Source organism: Morus notabilis, unplaced genomic scaffold, assembly GCF_000414095.1.
Source record: "Morus notabilis unplaced genomic scaffold, ASM41409v2 Scaffold1580, whole genome shotgun sequence".
Lineage (NCBI taxonomy): Eukaryota > Viridiplantae > Streptophyta > Magnoliopsida > Rosales > Moraceae > Morus > Morus notabilis.
In genome coordinates, this window is record NW_010360923.1 from 147,559 (window position 1) to 172,476 (window position 24,918).

Sequence of the window (24,918 nt, forward strand, 5' to 3'; positions counted from 1 at the left end):
GTATAAATAGTCAGATTGTTTGATTTAAATGTCAGGCTAAATATACGTAGTAAAAGAACGACAAACAAATAGTTCTGCGGTGGGACAACGAAATAATAGCCTTGTTAATGAAGCAGCCCATAATTTAACTGGTTTTGTTTTTTTTTTTCTTTAATCATTTTTTTAGAATATAATTGTCTTTATATATAATAGTAGATATTTGTATAAATAAACAAAAAAATAGACATTTTTTAAAATAAGATACTCATAATCGACATTCATGTAATAATTTAGTTCTTAGGTTAGATAATGAGCTAATTTGATTAGAGAGTCTCCCTCTCCCATTGAATTTATATCGATCAAAATAATTAAAAACGCAAAAAAAAAAAAAAAAGGGGGGTTTTCTTGGACTAAATAGGGGGAATAAATTTTTCATGACGAGAGATAGATACAAGCTTACTCAGGAAACTTCTACTTGTTATGTCCCAGCGGGTCAGTGGCGATAATAGAGTGGGTTATTATTCTTCTATCTAATACACTAGTGAGTTCGCTCCAGCAACTGGATAGGAGGTTGACTAAAGGCTTATCACATTTAAGAGTAGCATAAAAAATAGGGATACATATGTACAAAATTGAAATACCAAAAAAGAGTGAAGGAAAAAAAAAAAAAAGGAAGCAAAAGGAAAATTAACACAAGAAACGACAAAAATGCTATTCCCCCCCGTAGGAAGTATAGAGAGAATACAACACATTTAAGTTGAACTGGATCAGTCCGTTTAAACCAACATTTCCCTTTCTTTTTGCACCGACATATCAATTTCAGGCCAAATAGCTCGTCTTTTTCCCTCTCTAATCTAACTTCTTCAAGCTTTCGTCTTGCTCTTGCTTGTTTGGCTCAGCAGGGAAGTACTTAATACCCACCAGATCACCAACCCTGCTAATAACCTGAATTGCAAAAGGCACTGAGTAAAGCGCATTTAAGGCACAAAGTTGACTCACCAGTGCCGATGCAATAAATTTTTTCTTTATTTGACACAATTTGAATAAAATGAGTTTTTGTTTTTTAATAAGTATAGTTAATTATTTTCTATCATGAGAAGGGGCATATTATATTGAAATCTAACAACAACAACAAAAAAAAAAAAAATATATATATATAGGGGGCAATTTTAGCAGCCAAAAGAAATGAAATTAGGCGGTTACCTCCAAGGCCTGGACTAGGTCTTCCTTGGTATGAGAAGCAGAAATGCATATACGTGCCCTTGCCAACAGTAGTGGGGTCGCTGGAAATGCTACTGTTACAACAGCAACCTGTAGCAGATCAAGTAGAACCATTTTTGTATGAACATATGAACATACATTCATCAGAATTAATCAGAAAAGCTCTAATTCTGAAACACACAAGTGTTGGTTAGAGGATGGACTCACATTCTGCTTGAGGCACTCTCGCGAAAAGGCAGGGATTTTAGCTGGGTTGTAAAGCATAATTGGCATTACTGGAGAATCATTATCCCCCAGAACCTCAAAACCCATTTTCTGCAGTTCTGACCTGAAGAAGTTGCTATTCTCCCGAATCCGCAGCAGTTTTTGGGCTCCTGAAAGGGCAACCTAAGCTCCATAATTTTTTATTTATTTTTTTAAATGTTTTGTGCATCCATTGAGCTTTACACTCTGTTTAGTAAGAAGCGGAGAAAGGATAGAGGATATAGAGTAGGAAACGTAGAAACGTTTTTGTTTCTCTCTTCTATTGTTTGGAATGTAGGAAAGAAATAAATGTGTGATTTGCACAATTACTATTTTCTGTTTATTTCCGAAATGAGGACACATAACATAAGTATATTAACTAAACTAAGCTTTTGGTTTCAAGTCTTCCACACAACAATCTCTCTAACTATGGCTGGATTAAAAATTGGTGGGGTCCAATAGTATTTTTTTTCCACTCATTGTTCCTTTCTTCTTTTCTTCCTTCCTACCAAGCAAACCAATAGGCACAATGCCATTTTCTCTCCAATAGTTCCACAGCCATCTTCCTTCCCTTCTCTTTTCCTTCGTACCAAATAAAGTGTCATACTATATTTGATATAGGAGAAGAGTGGAAGGAAAGAAGGGAGTGAGGGAATTTTGAAGAGAAACTTGAGTTTTGAGTTGTTTGGTAGGAAAAAAAATAGTAATTAACTTAATCATCTATTTCCTTTCATTCTTATCATACAAAACAAGGTAAATGAAAAACAATCTCCTTCTTCATCCCCACCCACCCCACCCCACTCACACCACCCCCAACACACGACAAAAGAAAAAAAAAAAAAAAAAACTTCCTCATTCATATTCTGTGTTCTCTACCCTTATTAAAACGAAGTGTTAGCAAAGATCTTCCAAATTTAGATTGCCTAACCCAAAGCCAAGCATAACAAGAAAGGAAAAAGTTATGGGAGAGAGTTCAAACCTCTATTTGTACCATCCTCTCCAAGAATGACCTTAATGGACGAAATTATTTGTTGTGCAGCTGGTGGTGATATTGAAGTTGCATAAAGATGAGCAGGACAAGTGTACTTCAAGTATTGAATAAGCTCCTGAATAAAACCAGAATCAGGTAATATATGCAACTCTGTGTTCAACTTTTCATTTATTTAATACTAAATCCATGGGTTTGAAGTTAATCCAATTCATGTCGCAAGAAGAAAATTCTTCTAAACTGCGAGTATATACAAATTAAAATAATTAAAAGTAATATATTTCCCTTTTTTTCTTTATGGGAAACACTCTTAAACTGCCATTTCAAGAATATGGCTCGATTACTCCACAAAATGTTCAATGACATAACAGTGAAAATGGTGTAAGAAGCAAACCTTGGATCCTGCAATGTAGCCACCACATGATCCAAACGATTTTGTGAAGGTTCCCATCATGATATCTACATCAGCTGTATCTACACCCAAGAGCTCACAAACGCCTCTTCCAGTCTTCCCTACTGCTCCAATGCTGTGGGCCTCATCCAAATATGTATATGCCTAATACACATGACGAAGATGCTGAGATGAAAATAATAATGTTTTCACTATCATGATGTAAATAATATCACACTTTAGGCTGTTAGTATAAAGAGAGTTGCTCCCAAAAAAGTTGGTAAACTATTCTTTTAAAAGAATTGTTGTTAAAATATAAAATTGAGCTCTGACTGCCATGAAAAGTTTCATTTCTATAGGCATTCTCTGTATTGAGACTGCATGTGAACTCAATTTCACAAAGCACTTGTTCCTCAGAAAAAATACGAACGAAAGAAACCTTATATTTAGGCCTATATTTTATGAAAACTAAGATGCATCGCAACCTTATATTTTTTACAGACTGCTATAATTTCAGGAAGTTTACAAAGCTCCCCTTCCATGCTATATATTCCCTCCACAATAACCATTATCTTTTTCCAGGGCCTGTGAGTCCTAGGTTGCCCCTCTGCAATTTGTTCTCTCAAAACTTCCTCCAGGTGAGCCGGCGCTGTAAGCAATACAGGAAGGAGAAATATGAGGGAAAACCTTCAGCCGCATGATTTCTCTTTAAATCAAACATCACATTATGTAGTAGTCAAATTATGATGTTATACTAAACTAGCGCTTATGGACTTACTATTGTGTTGGAACACACGAATTGTAGCTCCAGATCCTCGTGCGCCATTAACAATAGAGTTGTGGTTCAAGGAATCACTAATAATCAAGCCTCCCTACAAATTAAAACTGTAAGCAATTGAAATGTGCATAAAAAAGTTTAAAAGACCGTGCTTACAAAGAAAATTTCATTCACCAAAAAAACAAACCTTCCCCATCAGGACAGGAAGGATAGCGGAATTTGTCACATAGCCCATGCCAAACACTATAGCAGCTGGTTTTCCAATAAAATTCGCAACACACTTCTCCAGTTTATTGTGTAATGCCGTTGTGCCTGATGCAAAAATCATGAGTTCAAACTCAGGTATGATTTTGTTAAGCAGCAAAAGCATCTTTGAGAAAGTCAAAACCCACCACCGTCCACTCGGCTACTACAGGTACTTGGAGAATATCTTTTCAACGACTCGATTGCGCGTGGTGTGCAGTATTCATCTGATGCGGCAAACCCAAGGTAATTGTAAGATCCCAAGTTAAGGCATCTGCTTATTTTTGTGGTTCGCCTGCAAGAGGACGAAAAAAAGAGTTAGAAAAATCTCCAACATACCCCAGCTTCATGCAAAAAGACACAAGGAATATAAGTACAACTTGTAAAACAAGCCCGTGAACCTTAACAGAAATGGAAAAATCTTACGTCAACGTCTTGTTATTGTCATTGGAGAAACGTTCAACCACATCAAACCAAGCATCAGGAGCGCTAGATATTGGTCGTCCGAAACAGTCCTGACAATCTTAAACATATCACTCATACACACGACTTAATACATCAACTACGCCGACTTTTACACTTGCAATGTTCAATACAAGGTCACAAAACTTAATAGCCACTATAGCTAAAAGCCAATACAACTGAACAAATATCAGAAAATTGTTTTCTGATCGATACTCAACAAGAAAATCAATACCCAATCCCCAGACGCATACTCAAATTCAGAAGCTTTCTCACTATGGATAATTAGATATTGATTGCTCGCTTTTATCTAAAAGAGAATAGAACTTGACAAAGATTAGAAAATCATTTGGGGATCAATTAAAACCGAGAAAATGAATTGCCCACTACCATACACATATTCTTAAAAAAATTCAGAAGCTTTCCCATTCTGGATATGGTAGTTCTCAAAAAGTCATCTATATATAGATAAGTAAAGCAAATGCTTGGACCCTTTCTTGTTATTGTTTGGTACCAATAAAGTTCATTCATAAAACGTACTAATTACGTCCTTTATTATTTCCCTTTTTCATAGCAAAAGGTACATATATTCATAATTCAGAACTCCTGAAATGATTAAGTTCACAAAAAAAGAAAAAAAAAAGGAAGAGATGTGATTAAATTACCTGAATACGGAGATAGAGGCGGCGAATATAGAAATCTTCGAGTCCCAAACAAATGGGAGCATAGCCCTGCTCAAACCAATTTCAACATCATAAAAAAAACACAAAAAGACAAAGACTAAAAGTTCCATAGAAGAAGTACGAGGTTGTTCTCGTCGAAAAAAAAACCTGGAGATTGTTGGAGCTCCACCAATCGATGAATTTGCGGAAGAAATCTCTGAGTTGACCGAAGGCGAAGAGAAGGCCGTAGCTGAAGTAGGTGGTTAAGGCGGTCAAGTACGGAATCGCAATCATTTTGTCGGGAGAATTACGACGATCCCAGAAAGAAAAAGGATCAGATCTGTGCTGTTGTTGTTGTTGTTGTTGATGATGATGATGATTTGGTTCTGTTGTTGGAACTTGGTAAAGAGTTCCGTTGTGTTAATGTTTGGGGGAATTCGGAGCGACCCAGATCCGAGTATTGGTGGAGCGACCAGTAGAAGGGAAGGGACAGAGAGAAGAATCAGAGAATGAGAATGAAGGAAGGAAGATGAGTGGGAGAAAGGTCTGGTCAGCCAATCCTGTTAGCAGCAGCCTTGGTTAATGTGCCACTTGTTTGGACTCGCCACCCACTCTTGTTTTGCCGGGCCATATGCGGTTATGAAATCCACTATTTATAAAATAAATAAGACAAGGAAGCAAATAATAATAATAATAATAATAATAATACAAATTTTAGAAATGGTTGCTAAGAAAATATCGGTCTCCTTTGATTTATGGGCTCAAATTTATCAGGAAGCTTAAACTAAAATTTAAATTGTTGTGAAAAAAAATAACGGAATGAAAGTTTAAATCGTAACTTAAACCTATGAAATAAATATGATTATCCTGTTTTTTAAATGATTTACGTAAATAGTATAATTTGTGGAGTAAATTTTATAAGTCAATATATTATTTTCTTAACTTTCTCAGAAGTATACTTTTTCTTAAAAACTATTTAAAAATATTTACTGCAATTACCGTTGAAAAAACAAAAGAATAAATCTCTTTTCTTTCTCTCTCGAGTAGTAAACGACATGACAATTTGAATGTCGTTTTTGGTTTGTAACATTACTTTCCTTGGTTGTTTAGCAAAATAATTTGAAAAATTCAACATAGCTTTTGTTTTTTTTTTTTTTTTATAATTTGGATGGGGATTTTAACTCTACATATTATGATAGTGTGCGGAGTAGACTTACTATTCTTGTTTATTCTCTATCTAGAAAAGACAAGTCGTTTCTTGTCCTTCTCGTTAAAAAAAAAGAGAAAAAGAAACATGTAATTCTGGTTTAAAGTGGTGCAGCCGCAGCTGGACAAAAAGTTTTCTCGCTCAAACCGGATGGGAGAGGCCTCTAGAGCCGAATCCTAAACAAAGGAATAAACAATCAAAACAAATTCAAATTTTAAGAAATCTCAATAATACTTCATTAATTCTTTTTAAGTGTCTGACATTTTAGTGTTCAAACGATAATAAACTCAGAACTAACAGTAAAAGACGACACATTAATTGAGTAGAGCATACCCTGCATCATAAAGGCAAGCCAATACATCACTTTACTCTGTCAATAGCAAACAATGCGTTGTTTATTGATTGAAAAGTCAACAAGAGAAATAAAATGCCACGTCTTGAAAAGACGACATTCATTCCCGCTGCAAAGAATACGACGTGACATTGACGGGAAGAACATGTCGTCGTTTCCTGGCTCTATTAAACATCAATGAACGACATGTCTTTTAAAATAATAAAAATAAATGGGTACTATATTTTCAAAAGAAAATGAACGACATACTATTTATTTCAACATAATACACGTATTTTTTTTGGTCTAACACAATACACGTATTATATATATATATATATATATATATAAACTTCATAGGCCGCTTTTTATTGATCTATAACGTTTTATCATCGTTTCCCTTGAGATGAAAACACGAGAAGAACGTGCGTGAAAAAAGTATGAAACGACATTATTTGTGCACAGTGTAACGATAAATCCACATTGCATAATCTAATACTGTGGTGATAGTTCTAATCCTTCCCCCAAATTAAAAAAATAAAAAGAAAACAAAAACGACATTGTTATTGCTATTCGGAAAAAACGACATCCTTGAGAGCTATAAAATGTGAATTTGCTATTTGCAAACGACTTGTGTGCCTCTCGCCCTCTCCTCAAAGAATCACATGCCCCTATTTCGAGGGAAAATTTCAATTAAGAATAAATTTAACGTAGAATTGTTCTTTTTTTTTTGAAAAAAAAAAAAATAGAATTCTTCTCACTCACCAATAAAAATAACAAAAATATATTCTGTCGTTTATTGTGCCCCCAAACAAAGGGTTGAAAATTGGGTGTGGTCTTGTCATAAAAGAACCTCTTGCCCCAAAACCCTAGCCTAACCCCCTCCATTTCTTCCTCTTCTCTCTCAAGCGCTTTCATGGCGGAAACCAATAACCAAGAAGAACCTGCATTGCACGCCACTAAGCGCACTAAACACGATGCCACCCCCGATGTCGATCCTCTCGACCGCCCCAAGAAAACTCTTAAGCTCGATTCTTTCGATGACAAGAACCCAATCGCCGGGAGTTTGGACGGAAAATCCACCATTGACGAAGCCAAAGATGCCCAAATCGAAGCTGGTCCCGAAGAGGACGAGAACGGCGAATATGACGATGAAGATTACGGATCCGACGAGGACGAGGATGGCGAAGAAGAAGAAGATGATGAGAAGTCGAAGAATAATGGAGAGGCGGATCGCAAGGGGAAGGGGATTATGAGGGACGACAAGGGAAAAGGAAAATTGATTCTTGAAGAAGAAGAAGATGACAACGATGATGATGACAGTGACGACGATGATTCGAGCGATGGCGGAGGCAGTGAGTTGGACAGCGATTTGTCGGATGATCCGCTCGCGGAGGTCGATTTGGATAACATTCTTCCGTCAAGGACTCGGCGGAAGCAGCCTCCGCCTCCTGGAGTTCACATTGCCAATGATCTCGGAAACGACGACGATGATAGTGATGATAGTGATGCTTGAGTTTGGATTGAGGGAAGGTTAGTTAGTCTAGTCAATACTTTTAGCAGGATTTGACCACCTATGAAATAGTTATTTTCGGAGTTAGTAAGATTAATCTCATTGCTTTCGCTTCAAGGTCAATGCGGCTATGTTTGTTGTTGAAAACTTGATGTAACTAAGTCTTTCTTCTTGATATAAAGATCATGCCTTTTTCTTTATATTGGCATCTCCCTGCTCTGCTTTTTTTTTTTTTTTTTTTTTTTTTTTTTTTTTTTTTGTTTAAATTTTTTTTTTTTTTTTTTTTTTTTTTTTTTTTTTGTGGGTATGGATTATAGAATCTATTGTCTTTTTTTGTACTTACTATGTCGTTGAAACTTTTGGTGTAAACAAGTACTTGTTGATACTCTTAACTTCCATTTTGTTAAAGATCCTGCATTTTTTCTTTTGCTATGGTTGCTTTCTGTAATTTGATCTAACAGCGGTAAGTTGTGAAATCATTTAACTGCAAAGCGGACTATATTTCTTTGTCGAGTTTTATGAATCCGGTGGTGAACTTAAAGCTAGCTTCTTGGAACTTTGTAAGAGCAACAACATACTAGTTTAAGGTGTGAATCATTAAACTACAAACTGACTATCTCTTAGGCCTTTTTTATGAATCTGATGCTAAACATAACAACAGTAGATAGCCACTCATGAGAGCAACAATATGGTAATTTTTCAAACACCATTTTGTTGTAGAGGCAAAGAAATTGTCCCAGCAATGACAAGGTTAAGCATGAAAACACACGTTTTCTTTTCATAATTGTGCACAAGCCTCTTGTTATTTCTTTCAGCGAAGCAATCAGAAAACAAAATGGTTGTGTATATTGACAATGCAGTTATGTCAAAGAAAAATAGGTAATGATTCTTACAAGCGCATGATTGCGCGTAGGCTCTGTTTGAAAGCAGGTTGCAGCTGCAATCTTTATGAACACCGTTTGCACATCAGTACACCTTTTGACCTTTCCTCTCCGCTGTAGGCAAATGTGTTTCTGTTCTTTAACTTCATTGGATTAGTAATGTCCCACGGCATTGCCTTTTTGGTAGTTTACTGTTTATATAAAGAATATAGGTGCAAAAATCCAAGAAGCTACCAAGCACAACATCATGGGACTTGGAAAACATGGGTTTTTTGATTCTATATCGATCTTGTTTGTTTTGATGTATTTGTGAAGCAACCAAGAACTGACATGTAATGTCTTGGTGGGCATACATATTTTAGTCCTACGAAGAATGTGATTCTCTTGGACCTCGTGATTTAGTTTAATAAGTTTAATGTCTCTTGCTATTTTGCATCTTCTTTCTATATGTGGCTGAATTGCGATTCTCTGTTTTTGTTCGTTATGTGACTATTGAAACGTACGCCATCAGTTGATCTAGGTGGGTTGTTTCTGGGAAAAGGTACCTTTTAACTTTGGACAAATTACACTTCTCTTCCTGAACTATTAGCCTTTTATCAAAATGCCCCGTACAGTTTAAAAATAACAAACTTTTCCTGAATAATTCGCCGTTAACACGCGTTCTCTTTTTCCGCCATCTCAATTAAATTTTGAATGTTAAGTGACACGTAAAAGCCGCTGAAGCATTTAATTTTTATTCAATTATGAAATGATAATTTTGCCTTTGAAACCCAATATACTATTATGAAATAACGATTCCAACACTCCATCTCCACATTCAGCCTTAACCCAGCAACGATCTCCATCTCTTGTGGTTGCCGTTCATACTCCAGACCAAACCCAGCCGTAATCTGTCCTTTGCGACGTGGGCCCTCACGGATCTTAGCATTTTGATTGAAATCCCCCACTTCATCATGCCTAGGATCGCCACCACACCTCTAATCGTCACGATTTCCCGCCACCGGCCTGGGTCCAGCTCCGATCGGCTCTTCCTGACGAAGAGCCACTCGATTCCGGCCGGGATAGTCCTCTCCGCCGCGATGTGATTGAAGAATAAACTCGTTTATTGCTTTGTTTGGCTCTAAAAATTTGGACCTCAGTATTTGTGATTGAAAGGTACTGGTTGTGTGATTGAACAAGAAACTCGTTTATCTAGGTTTGTTAAACGACGAGCTCGTGCAAATTTTGAAATTGTTCTTCTCGTGCAGATCTGGGAGACCCATTATGTTGGGCTTTAGAGAAAGACACGAATGATGAGTTTGTGAATTGGAGATTAGAATTCGGAATTAATTCAAAATTTGAGTTAGCAACAGATTCAAATTGTAGATTTGGATTTTGGGAGGCAAAAAATTGAGATGATTAATGAAAGATAAATTGAGAAATAGTATACTAGGTTTCAAAGGCAAAATCATCATTTCATAATAGAATAAAAATTAAATGCCTCAACGACTTGCACGTGTCACTTAACGTTTAAAATTTAACCGAGGGAGCAGAAAAGGAGGAGAGTGCTAACGACGAATTATTCAAGGGAAAAATTTATTATTTTTAAACTTTAGGGGACATTTTGATAAAATGCCAATAGTTCAGGGGGCAAGTAATTTGTCCTTTCTAACTTTTTTCAATTAGCGCTCTGTATGGATTTACTGTATATATATATATTATTTATTAGCCGTGTTTGGAATTGATCCCGTTTTTATTTTTTACATTTTTTGAAAAAGAAAAAAATGAAAACGTTTCTAAAACAGCGTTTAGAGCAATAAAAATAAAAAACGGAAATAAAAATGATTTTTTGGTTTAGTGTAAAATGAGAGAGAAATGAAAAATGACTTTTAGACGTTTTTCATTTTTTGTTTTCGTTTTCTCCTCTCTCTAGCAGAGAGAGAAAGAGAGATATTAATTGATATTTTTACATTGAAAATAATCTCTTAATAAAACTACCAAACACATTTTTAAAAATAATTTATGTCTAAGATTGAAAATATTTTTATTTTCATACAAAAAATAAAATCCTTTTAGAACATATTCCAAACGCGTTCATTATATTTATGTTCTAACGCTGGTAGGAACCTCTTTGTCATTGCAATATTTTATGTCTAATTGACCACATGTATACTTTTGCTTTAACCATGACCCCGTCAATGACTTTGGTGTCAAAGGGGCGAGGACTTGCACATAATTAGGTTTGAGTCTTACGAGGAATATTGAATAGTGGAACTAGAAAAATACAATTTCATGTTTGAATGAATTATGCAATAAAGTATTACCAATTCATGCCACTTGGTTAAATTTTTATCTTTGAATAATCCTGCATGATGGATAGATTCAGGTCAATTGAAGTAAGCAGGTGGGGCTATACTTCTTGATGCATTATCCTTGAAGTTGAGTTTCAGCTGTCTGTTTTGCGCACTTCATTGCTTAGTGCTTTTTGTTTGTAGAAAAATGCTTAGCACCCACTATTAATAGAAGGTAGGCCCCATGTTGTGGGACGTATATTTTATTATTAGATGGTGTTAGTGTTCAGCACTGTCGACGCGAGTCGTGAAATAGCATTATTCTTTGTTTTTGTGCTAGCACTAATCCATCATTTTAATGGTTGTCTTGTCTAGCGCTTCTAAGTGTGATTGGAAGTTGTTGCTGAATCCTTCTGCTCTAAAGTGCAAGTAGAGTATTGAGGGATGTCAATCACACTCTTTTAAGTGAAGCCAATGGTCCATGCTTTCTCATCTTAAAATATTTATTCATATTCAACATTGACTCCTACAACTAGACTAGGGTCCATGCATGGTGTGATGCTATTGCTAAGCCAAGGTCCATTTTATTTTCTAATAAAAACGTGACCGGACCCTATCATTGTCATCCTCTTTAATTGGACCTCTCTACATTCCCAAATCCCACTAGCTCATGAGATTCACAGAACTTGTTGTGAGATTAGCCCCTTTGTGTTTGTGACTCCTTATCCCCATAATCTATAAGGAAAACCTAAATAACTAAAAAAGGAAAATAGAGTCCTAACAATAATGAAAATATGTTTAGTAACACACGTGATGCAATCAAATGATTCACCAGTTAAAAAAAACGTTCCCATCGGTGGTTCAACCCACCAAATGAACATATTATATAAGAGAAATAATATGCCATGTAGAGGGGTTTTTATTTTTTATTTTTTATTTTTAAACAAAACTCTAGATGTCGTTTGTTTAAGGAACATTAGTTACATTATCTTGAGAAAACGACATTCATTCCCACTGCAAAGATTACGACGTGATATTGACGGGAACAACATGTCGTTTTCTCTCCCTAACAATGAACAACACGTCTTTTAAAATAATAAATAAATAAATATATGAGTGGTGGTGTATTTTCAAAAGAAAATGAACGACATGCTTTTCATTTCAACATAATATGTGCAGTTGTTTTTTTTTAGTTGAACATAATACACATAGTTTTAACTTTACATATATAATATATGCTCATATAAGATGAATTTTTAAATAGTTATATTTTTATCTTATTATTAAATATAAGAGATTTAAAAAAAAAAATGAATGATTTTAAAGGCCCAATTTAAGTGAATGTCTCCATTTTTTTTAAATTAGTTAAATGATCCTTTTCTCTTATTAATACATTCAAAAAGACAAAAGTAGGCTCCACAAGACTAATAATCTACCCCAGCCCTTCTGCACACTTCAACAACCGACCTTCCTTCTCCCTCTCTTTCTCTGCAGCACCCCACCAGCGCCGATACTACCTCATCTTTGGCTCGCCCCTCGCCGACAAGCGGCAGCATAGACTTTGCCGCCGAGGAGGTTGCGACTGAACAGCCGGCCTCCCGGCGTCCCCTCTCTCTACGGATGCTTGAAATTAGGGTCTGTTATCTAGTTCTTTCTTCTTCACTGATTGCTTTTTTTTTTCCCCTTCTTTACATACAATGCTATCTGGTTCTACTAATCAAGTTCTTCTGTTTGGTTCCAATTGGAGATAAAAAGAAGAGGTGGAAGAAGAAGGAAGAGGTTCTGTGGAGAAGAGATGGGCAAATAAGGAAAACCAAAGAATATAACTTACAAGATCGGGCATTTGCTTAAAAGTGAAAAACTTCTGCCAAAAAATTTTGGGTTAGGGTGAAGACCGGCCACCCAACCCAATTTATATAAATAATAATTTAATGACGTATATAATAAAATTTTAATTTATTAATTATTATAAATTTTTTAATTAATTATTTAATTTATTATAATTGTGGATTATTATTTTAAAATAAAAAATAAAAAATTATAAGTAACATATTCTTTTATCTCAGCGAAAAAAAAGTTAAGGTATCAAAACCCGTTAAAATTGATTCTGTTTTTGTTTTCATATTTTTTGTGAAATAAAAAATGAAAATATTTTTAAAATCGTGTTTGACGTAATAAAAATAAAAAATAAAAATAAAAATAATTTTTTAATTTAGTGTAAAATAAAACAGAAATGAAAAATAATTTTTAGTCGTTTTTTATTTATTATTTTTGTTTTCTCTTCTTTTGAATTGAGAGAAAAAAAGAGATATTAATAAGTTTTTTTACACTGAAAATAATCTCTTAATAAACTATCAAACACATTTTTAAAAATAATTTTTGTCTAAATTGAAAACGTTTTTATTTTTATTTTCATATAAAAATAAAATTATTTTGGAATAAGTTTCAAACACGTTTAATATGCTGTTTTATGGTGCGTTTAGTTAGTGTGTTCATTTCATTATTCGAATTATGATTCGTAGTTCGTTATAATATTTTTTTTTCACAAAAAACACAAGTAAATAAAAAATAATTTTAAATTATGATTCTAAATTCATAAACTAAACGTCAACTCTAAATCCATAGACTAAACGGTTCGAGTCCGAGTGGTAGCATGACATCTCCTAAAAGAGTAAGTCCTATACCGAATTCAATTCCCGATTTCAATTCCTATCCTATAATTGATATCTTATAATTGAAATTGAGAAACCTTTCTTTTTTAATTTAAAATTTTTTATGATATTTTCAACTTTAGAGCATATATTAACTCATATATTATTTTCAATCGTTTCAATTGTAATTACAATTCATTTGATAACCTTATTAGTCTATGAAATCATTCATAGTACTAAATGATTCGTTAGAAAAGGGGGGTCCTATGATCTATAAGGTTTTCGTAGATGTGAAAAAACGATGAGTCTGAACAGTGAATGAACTCCTTGTTGCTGCCGATCAGTCAGATTTGTAAATATGGAGAGCGACAAAGAAAGAGTATTGCGAGCGAAGCTAAAATTTGGGGGAAAAGCAAACTTAATGGAGAAGAACCAAGATATATATCGGAATCGGAATGTTTGTCTGCCCTTTCCGACGATTTGCTTGGCGAGATATTAATTCGGCTCCCCGATTTCCGATCGACAATCTAATGTAGCACCGTCTGGAAGTGCTGGCTCTCTCTAATTTCTCAACCGCAATTCATCTGCAACTTCGTTCGCCATCACAAACGTCGACCACAATTTCCACAGCTTCTCTACTGTAAGTTTCTGATTGATGTCCGTTATTTTCGCGAAATCTCTCCTAGATTCCATGAGTTGGAGAAGCCAACCGATATGAATATTCTCGATGGAATTAAGCCAGAACAAACTTGTCTAGATTTTTTGCCTTGGCCGCTAGATAAAACTGGGTCGGGTGTAAGGGCGTTGGCTGAGGACTTATTGGTTTTGAGGCGTAATACTGGAGATTACTATAGCCCGTTCACTTCGCTGATTCGAGTTTAAATTCGAGTTAAGATGTGACTTTATGTGAAAGTTTTTTACTGTAGCAAAAAAGTTAGATATGATTGTTTGTGAGAGCTTTTTACTGTAGAAAAACTCGAATTCTAAACTCGAATCAGTGAAGTGAACGGGGCCTATATCTACAATTGGTTCACCAGGCAATTAGTTGGCTCCCTCGGCCTCCCACCGACCAAGATGGCTGCTGCTCATTGGTGATCGACTTCAACGCCTGCAGCAAGTCACTTCGTCGCAATTGCCCAACAAACGGGTTTAGGGTCGTGCTAATCTGGTCGTCTGTAAATCATAGGACTGTGTGTAATGTGTCGATCTGTTGTTCTGAAACCGTACAATGGACGACCGAATCAATTGATAATGCCTCGTGTCCGAACAATAGATATTCTCTGTTCTGTCGTCCAGCCGTGGTAAGCAACGGAGTTGCACATTGGCTAGCACCTGGGGTTGAGCAGATTAGTGGCATTTCTGCCTTCGATCCATTCAAGGGAGCAGACCATCCGCTATGATGCCGTCTCATAAACATGCCCATTGGCTTTGGCCGCAGGTGGCGAAGTCGAGATCCATATGTGCAGATTGGACTGGTCCAGGGGCAATTGAGGATGTCACAAATTTATAGGCTTAAGGATTCCAGATTTGCTTTGAAAGTTTGGGAACTGATTTACAATTCAATTGATGATGATGCATCTACGTCCTGGATTTTGGTGCATGATGTAAAAGTTGATATGGAGAATACGAGGAACAAGTTAATTGCGATTGCTTTCCATCCGGAGAATGGTGATGTGATTTTCTTATTATACAGCTTTGGTACTTACCGATATGAGATTGTCAGCAACAAGTTTGAAAAAGTTCGGGAGTATCCATTCCCAGATAACGAGTCTCCAAATACCAAGTCCACTAAGAAAACACTCGCTGAATTCTTAAGGCCTCGTTCATTTCATCGATTTGAGTTTTCAGTTCTAGGTTTCTACAGTAAAAAACTCTCAAAAAATGTCACATTTAACTTTTTCTGCTTAGTGAAAAGTTCTCAGAAAATGTCACATTTCAACTCAAATTGAAAACTCGAATCCACAAAGTGAATGAGATCTAAATATTTTTCCTCTTGTGTATCCTTCTTTGGTTCCTACACGAATCCCAGCGCTTCCTATGCCTATTTAAAGCTTGAGAGCTATCCAGTTTGGAATGATACTGCTGGCTCTTGTTATGCCAGGTTTTCATTAACAAGATATAATTTTCTGTTAGCAATTTATGGTGAGATCAAAACTATTATTGTTAACATTGCTTTTGCATATTCTTGCTAGTTATTTTGTGTTTTTATGCTTTCATCATTGCATGTACACTTGGTTTCTATCCTTCAGAAGGACAAGCTTATTTATTTGTTATTAATTCAAAGTGTTCTCGGATCGATCACACGAGAGAAGATGATGCTAATTTGATGACATTTACATATTTGTCTCTTGCATTTGTTGGGGACAAACAAGGACAAAATCTTTTTTCTCTTTTGTTTTTCTGCCCCCTCCTCAGCTTAACTATTTCCATTTATTAGCCAAACAAAGAAATAACACTGAAACTGGCATAATGGAAGTTAGCATATTGTTTTGTGTTATAAATAAATACTTATAGTGCGACTGGTTTATTGCGTTTGTATTTGTCATCAATTATAGGGCTAGCTCGAATGACCATATTCAATAGAAATCCAATCACTATGCACATATTCAAGAATAGTTATTGCACATATTATAGGGCTAGCTGACATATTCAAGATTGCGCTGCAATATTTATGAACACTCTCCGTTTGCATATGCCTTTTTGGCGTTTCCTTTCTGTTGTAGGCAACTGTGTTTCTGTTCTTTAACTTCATTGGATTAGTAATGTCCCACGCATACGCCTTTCTGGTAGTTTATTGTTTATATAAAAAATATACTTAGCATTTTTGAATGGGTGAAAAAATCCATAAGAAGCTATGAAGCACAACATCATGGGACTTAGAAAACATGGATTTTTTTAATTCTGTATTGATCTTGTTTGTTTTGACGTGTTTATGAAAGCCACCAAGAACTGACATAATGTCTTGGTGGGCATACATATTTTAGTCCTACGAAGATTGTGATTCTCTTGTTCCTTGTGATTTGATCTAAGAAGCTTGTTTTTATAATGTCTCTAGCTATGTTGCTTCTTCTTTCTATATATGGCTGAATTGTGATTCTCTGTTTTTGTTCGGTACGTGTCTATTGAAACGTACTCGATCAGTTGATCTAGGTGGATTGTTTTCGGGAGACGGATGAAATGATACCTTTTTAACTTCTTTCGGTTGTGATCTGCTGCATGGATTTATTGTATTATCTATCCATTATCTGTTATGTTCTTATGCTGGTTGGAACCTCTTGGTCATGTCAATATTTTGTTTCTAATTGACCATTTGTATACTCTTGCTTGTTAATGACTTCGGTGTCAAAGCGGTGAGGACTTGTGCATCATTAGGTTTGAGTCTTATCAAGAATAGTAGACAATAGAACTGGGAAAACAAAATTTCATGTTTAAATGTAGTATATGCAAGTAAGTACCACCAGTTCAATAATTCATACCGCTTGGTGAAATTTTATCTTTGAATATCCTGTATGATATATAGATTCAGGTCAATGGAAGTAAGCATGGTGTTGCTAATATACATCTTGGCTTATTATTCTTGAAGTTAGTTTCAGCCTTTTGTTTTGCGCATTTCATTGCTTGTTGGCCCTCTTGTTTTTAGAAAAATGCTTTTAGAGGCACCACTAATGCTAAGCACCACCATTAATAGAAGGTGGACCTCATATTGTGGGACTCATTTTTTATTAGTGGGTGGTGTTTAGCACCATTGATGCCAAATAGCATCATTCCTTGTTTCTGTGCTAGCACTAATCCATCATTTTAATGGTTGTCTTGTCTAGAGCTTCAAAGTGTGATAGGAAGTTGTTTCCGAATCCTCCTGCTCTAGTTTATCTTAAAGTGCAAGTAGAGTATTGGGGGATGTCAATCACACTCTTTTTAAGTGTAGGCCAATGGTCCATACTCTCTCATCTTAGAATATTCATATTCAACATTGACTACTACAACTAGGCTAGGAGGGTCCATGCATTGCATGGTGTGATGCTATTGCTATGCCGAGGTCCCTTTTATCTAATAAAAAGTGACCGTCCTTCCCTATCACTCTCATCCTCTTTAATTGGACCTCTCTACATTCCCAAATCCCACTAGCTCATGAGATTCATAGAACTCGTTCTGAGATTAGCCCACTTAGAAACTCACTTTGTGTTTGTGCTCCTTATCCTCATAATCCTAAAGGAAAACCTAAACAACTAAAAAAAGAAAAATAGAGTCCTAGCAATAATGAAATTGTTATTTATAGACATAGGTGATGCAATTACCACATACATGACAGTGCGTCACTAATCATATTGAATAAGGGCTCTTAGTAATTGATATAATAAACAATGAAAGAAATGTATGAAGAAAAAAACATATGGAATGTTTGTTAATATTTGACTACAAGAAGTTTGCCACTTGTGAGAAGTCGGGAAAATGTTAAGCATCATTTTGAAATGAGATTAATATAGGACTATATCATTATCATATTGATAGGCAGCTATTCATACAGAAGATTATGCACTGCTTCGTAAGTTGGCACCCCATTAATAAATGTGGACAAATATCTGAAAAGGCAAAAAGAAAAAGGGAGTCTTTACGGTGGAGTTTCCTTTCTTTTAACAATTCTCCTCCTAATGTTCTTTTATAAGTCAATCAAATAGAAAATTAATATCTGTCATTATGGTAATGCTATTACCATAGATAAAGTAACATGTTCAAGAATTTTTTTTTTTTTTTTTTTTTTTGATAGTTAGAGTTCACGCGATTATGCAACACTTCTAACATCTTAGCAGTAACATGCTAGAACTTTTCAACTCTTAACTGTCGTATTTTTATGGCATTTAACTTTGTAAAGCCATTATCTGGGTGATTGTTTTGTCAATAGTGGTAAATACTAAATACCTGTCTTCAATCATACAACCTCTTCCCAAAAAGCCGAAATCCTTCTCAGCCAGTGCAATGCTGCTTTTGAAGGCTGTGAAAGCCTGAAACCCCTCACAAAGGGGTGTGTGTGTATGTTGTTTGTATATAGGAGCACAGCTTAATGAGGCACATGTGGGTTATGTTCCATCCATGACTATAACTAGCTGACTTTTGCATCAATAGATTTTGCATACCGTACATTTGCCCATTCTTTATTTCTTCTTTCTCACAAGAAAAGGAAGCTGACGTCAGTCCCACCACTTTTTTTTTTTTTTTTTTTTTTTTTAATACTTCCTTTTCGAATAATTGTGGTCCTCTGTTTCACTCCCTCATTTTTGCTTTGCCCTACTTATTTGAAAGACCACGACCTATTGTCCATTGGCCATTTTGGATTACTTGCAAGGTATGAGAGTGGGACACTTTGCTAGGAGTGAGGGACCACAGTTGTTTTTTTTTTGGCAGCAAAAGGGACATCTGAAAATTTGTACACGGGGACCACGATATGTGTCACTCTTCCCAAAAAAAAAAAAAAAAAAAAAAGGAAAAGCTAAAAGACCATGCGTTGATGAAATTGATATGGCATGCCCTTAAATTTTGGCAGCCATAGTCCGTCCTCCTTTTGATTCATAGGACTTGATAAAAGGAAAATTATGAAATTAAGGCTCACTTTTTCCCTCTCCCCTTTCACCCGCCTTTTATTTTTATTTTTATTTTTGGTGGATAAAGTAAGAAATTTGCTGCTTAGTGTTAGAGAAATCAAGTGACTAATTGTGTTGATAGTGGGGTAATATTTTATTTTCTATTTTATTTAAATAAGAGAAATGTTTTAAAGAGAAAAAAGTTGGTCGGATAAGGTTGTTTTTCCATAAGTTTCAAACCCCTTCATGCACATCACATGGCTGCAATTCTAGTTAATGATTGAAGGAGGGAGGCATACGAAGATGGAAATGATGATGACCCCCCTTTGTTGTTAAAAAAGATTTACTTTTGCTACACTTTCACCTTCAATTATGTTCTTCTGCTTGTAATTATATGCAAGTGGAGCCTTAATTATATTCAATTATCACTCTTTTTGGTCCTAACCACTCCTCTCTCTCTCTCCCTCTCTTCTAATTTGCAAAAATTAGGATTCTCTCTCATTGGCTTTAACTCTTTGTCGTGTACTTCAACTAACACGTCATTTTGTGCATTACGTATTTCCTTGTTGATTTGTGCGGGCATCGTTGGCTAATGCCAGACAAATTTTTCAAGTCCACAAGCCCCTTTATTTATTTATTTATTTATTTATGTTTTGCTATTGCTATTACTATAATATAGTAATCTCAAAAGCATTCTTTTTCCACATGTACCAGTACCACTTTCCTCTCCTTAAATAAAAACCAGTACTTTTCCTTCTTTCTTTCTAATCTTTTGGAACCCTAAAAAGTCATTTTGGACTCTCACCCAACCAACATCTCATCCCTTTAGCCTATATATATATATATTCTCTCATTAAGACTAGTGTCTAGAATCATATCTAACCGATTAACTAGAATAAAATTTAATTAACAGCTCAAAGAATATTAAGGTTAACGAAAAAAAAAAACTCATATTTTGTTGTGCAGTATCAACCTCTTTAAGCTATAATGTTACATATCCACATAGTTTATATTATAGTTCATATCCATATATATTTTGTTGTGTCTAGTTTATATATATATATATATATATATATCATGGTCAGGCTCAAATTGTCTGAGCCTTGTTATGGGATGGGAGTTCATAGATCTATGATTTTTTTTTTCTTTTTTGTTTGTATTTTTGTCGTTATAAACAAGCCAAAAGAAAATCTGCTCGGCTAATGGCATGGCTAATGTTAAAAATACAGCTCTGTTGAGTTGTGAGCCCCATGTTAAGGCATTGACCAAGGGCATGGGATAAATCCACCATCACGTGCCTTTGATGCTTACTCTTTCATAGTTGAACCGGCTTTACTTTAGAAAATTCAACAAAGTTAGGCTCCAATTTGGTAAAGAACTTGGAACTTTGTGGCATTTTACTTTGACACTGCACGTTATTCACATAAAAGAAAAATTCTATACTGTGTAAAAGATTTTACTGTTACGTAGTAAAATATATATATATATATATTATTGCATTACTAATTGTGATGAATAACGTCTTTCAACAAAAATACACCATTCATATTCTACGAGCGTTTGAAGCCCCTAAATATATACTTTGAATAAATGTTTTTTTTTTTTTAAATATAAATGTTTGATTCAGCCGGATATTTTGAGAAAACAATTCATGCACAAAAGAACAACAGAACAAACAGTAAGCTACAAAGAATAAGGGATAAAAAGGAAACAACTGATGGTCCTCGCTTACATGTGAAAATTACACTTGTCCAAATGGAGTTGGGGGAATATTTCAAATTGCAATGGAATGAGATATTAATCACTGATTATGAGGGAAAAGATTTTTTATTTTTTATTTTTAAAAAAGACTTTTCTAGGGAATTATCTGTCATCCAGTTCATTTTTCCCAAAGGGAGGTTTCAGTTTTCTCGCGTTACTGTAAGAGTTAATTATCTTCCACTCTAACTCATATCGTATATATACAGTGTGAGGTATATAGATATTGTTAAGTATTTTAGTGTTAATAATTGAACTTTAATTAAATTCAGTAAATATTGTAAAACAGATATTTTAGATACATAGATATAAATATATATAATGCAACTCCTTCAGTTGCCAATGTATCACAAACAGAAACAGTAAAGAGCCATTAATCAAGAGAGAGCAATGATCTTTTTTTTTTTTTTTTTTTTTTTTGGGTGTAAAACCAGGTGATGACACTTTAGCGATATGCTACAAAGGTCTCCGTCTCATTTGCAGTTTCTTTACTTGTCACCACATTTTTTCTCATGAAAAAAGGACCAAAAAGAAAAGAAAAGAAAAGAAAATAGCCAATGCATGCGTATGAATGAGTAAAAAAAAGGCCAGCCCGTACTGGTCTGGTCTTTAATGCTTTCATTTTTTTTTTTTTTTTCTAAATTTCCATAAATAAATTTTGTCAGCAGAGAGGCAGTGAATCCAAGAGAAATTCTTACATTTATGCATATAGGTGGGAACACCCTTTGTAGTGTAGCTCATCCTTACAAAAGAATATGTACAAAACAGAAAATGATCAATATTCAGTACTCTACCAAGTAGTACTACTCTACAACGTGATCAGTGCGTTTCTTGTTGTTTCTTTCGGCATTTCACACTGGCCATCTGATTCTGATCTGATATGCCAGATGACCGAGATTATCATATATGTTCCTTCATGACTGTGATATATTAATTCTGAATGAAACATTTTTCTCTTTTGCTTATTTGTTTGGATTTTCCATTTGAAATTGTTTTATAATGAAGTTGTTCCAATCTTGTTTATTATAGCTTTAAGTAGTCTAATTATCATGCATCCCACGGTTAATTATAGCTGCAATCAACTTCACGACATGAAAGCTGATACAACGAATCTTATCGGAGGTAGTTTTCTGGCATTGAATCATTTCAAAACTTTATCGGATTAAAAAGACTATGATACTTTGATAAAAAAACTGACCATTAAAAACTGTATTTTATTGATATGATTGTTTTTCATATCACAAAAATTTTACCTTTTCTCTTTAATGTAAATGGATAGAAAGGATATACGTAATACATTGTAATATTATAAGCAAAGATTAATTTATTATTATTATTTTTTAAAATCAATCTTTAAATCTTTGACTGGTAGGAGCAAAATATAGACCAATGATCCTTGAGTAAGTTTGAGAGTGTGTTATTAAAAGAGATAAGTGGATAAACAAGCTGGTGTTTTTGACTTCAAAAGGAAAGATAGACAGTTGAAAATAGCAAATTAGCAATGGAGTTTTAAGGAAAAAAAATAAAATAAAACTTATTTGTTACTTGTAGGAATCAATGAAGAAAAAAAAAATGTAATGCCAAGTGCTTTCATAAATTATCAATAATGATATTTGACTATATGGAGATTTAGTTGCCCATCATAGCAGTAAAAATCCATTTAGAATCACTCTCCTAATAATTGGCTTTTTGACAAACATATTGTCTTCTCCCTTTTGCAAATCACTGCTGCGGCTGAGGCATTTTTCTTTAATGACCCACCATATTTAGCAAATAGCAATCACAATAACAAAAGCACTTGCAACGTTTTCGTATGAGAGCCTGAAAATCCACCACTTAACAAGTAATGAGGTATAAAGAGCCTGAAAATCCAAAATTTCAGAACTTTAGTGGCATCCTAGGATTCCCCAATTTAAGTAGATGTTTTGTTACTCAACATATTACACAATCACCGCCTTGGCAAAAGACTATTCCTGGACATAACATAGATCTGAAAATGAATTATGCTAATTAAGATAGTTATGAAAGTTTTATATTAGCATTATTGTAGTTTAATTTAACTTTATTATCGTTTTGTAAATGGATTATAAATAAAATACCTTTAACTTACACGAACACATTTGAAGATTATCATATTAAAATTAAGTTTTTTTGTTTTTGTTTCTATCTCGTTTTAGGATTTTCTCCTTAGTCATGGATTAGGCTTGATTTTCTCAATTCAATTACATTAGTCGGTATTAGAGTAGGATGTTCCAAATTCAGGTCTCAATCCTCATAGATGTGTCCTCAAGGGGTATCAGGTATGTTTTGGCGGTGGTCTAGTTTGGGCTTGAAAAAAAGTATGAACCGATTCGTTAAGTAGTGCGTCTATAAATTCGTAAAAACTTCTCAAAATAAGAACTTAGTGAATGTTTAGTTCACGGATTTAGAATCATGATTCGGAACTATTTTTAATTTACATGTGTTTTTTATGAGATAAAATACTATAACGAGTCACGAATCATAATTTGAATCATGACACAAATCATCATACCAAACATCCCATTTGAATAGTATTTGGACCCAAGCTCCGCATGGCAAGAAATAAGAGTTGGCTCCACACTCTGCTCTCATTAATGGGGTATTTAACAATATTCTCCAATCTAATTAAAAGTAATCAGTAAACAAGGGTTGAAGCCAATTGGGTGCGTATGGTGCACCATCACACACAGAATAATCAATCATCAATCATGATCGTGATCATGATCATCCTCATCGTCATCATCTTCCACCTCCTGTGATTCTGTATCACCCTACGCAGCACTTTTGAGATATTTCGATGCATTTAAAAGGTCTTAGATTTTGTCAAATATCATTTTCCCCAGCAATTTTTCTCTCCTTTTGCTGAATCTCTCACATCATTAAAGAAATCCCATAATCATTTAGTTAACTCTATATAATATTGTTTTCGGTTGTCATTTCGTATAAAAATCTTGGTAGAGTAAGAAATATATAGATTTGATCAATTTGATGAAAGTTGACAGTTCGAAATTACGTAATATAAGTACATCCTTTTTTAAGGTTAATCTCATGGTTGCCAAAATTTATTCCAATTTTACTTTGATCTTTAAGACTAAGTTTTAAAACATTTAAAATTTAACCTCAATCTAACAATTTGCCATTTTATTTGGAGAAAATCTGTCAAATTGAAATTTAAATAGGGAAAAGTCTGTAATTTTTTTATGCAGCATCTGTAATAAGATATGATACAAAAAATATTCTATCGTATATAATAAGGGCACTTTTTAGGGTTTAAATTGTCATGAAAAATATAAAAGGATACTATTGGTATTAAGCATCACCATTTAATAGATTGTATACTCTATCTATAGATCTTATGTTACGGAACTCATTTTTTATTAAATAACTGTGTTTAACACCATCAATGTCTTATAACATTACTGACATTATAAATGCATATAAATTTAAATTTTCATCTAATTTATATATTAATTAATGTGATTTTAACATAATTTTACAGTGTCACGTAATCCTTTTTTCCCTTAATTTTTTCTACGCTACCTCCTAATTAAAAGAAAGAAAAAAAAAATTTCATATCAACAAAAAAAGTTCTCTCTTTTTTTTTTCCTAGTAATGTGATATATCAGACGAGTTCTAATTATTATAATAGAAAAATATAGTAACTTTCGCGAGTACAAACCTTGTGTACTCGCTTGGATGGTCGTGGAAGTGTCGGTCTAGGGCAGTACGATGCCTCGCACATG

General features: G+C 34.4%; 2 protein-coding genes across 2 annotated transcripts; one reads left to right on the forward strand and one right to left on the reverse strand.

Annotated features, from left to right (window-relative positions):
- Positions 1-550: 550 nt before the first annotated feature.
- On the reverse strand, positions 551-5,590 carry LOC21392060 (long chain base biosynthesis protein 2a). Its single transcript, XM_024165389.1, has 12 exons — positions 5,136-5,590; positions 4,971-5,036; positions 4,270-4,358; positions 3,993-4,138; positions 3,788-3,912; positions 3,601-3,694; positions 3,308-3,471; positions 2,826-2,987; positions 2,423-2,549; positions 1,408-1,574; positions 1,183-1,290; positions 551-924 (listed from the first exon to the last, which is right to left on the reverse strand). The coding sequence occupies exons 1-12, from the start codon at positions 5,259-5,261 to the stop codon at positions 829-831; spliced, it is 1,470 nt and encodes a 489-aa protein (XP_024021157.1). The 5' UTR covers positions 5,262-5,590; the 3' UTR covers positions 551-828.
- Positions 5,591-7,325: 1,735 nt separating this feature from the next.
- LOC21392061 (prostatic spermine-binding protein) lies at positions 7,326-8,221 on the forward strand. Its single transcript, XM_010097745.2, has one exon. It carries the CDS (start codon positions 7,422-7,424, stop codon positions 8,019-8,021), a length of 600 nt encoding a protein of 199 aa, XP_010096047.1. The 5' UTR covers positions 7,326-7,421; the 3' UTR covers positions 8,022-8,221.
- Positions 8,222-24,918: the final 16,697 nt, after the last annotated feature.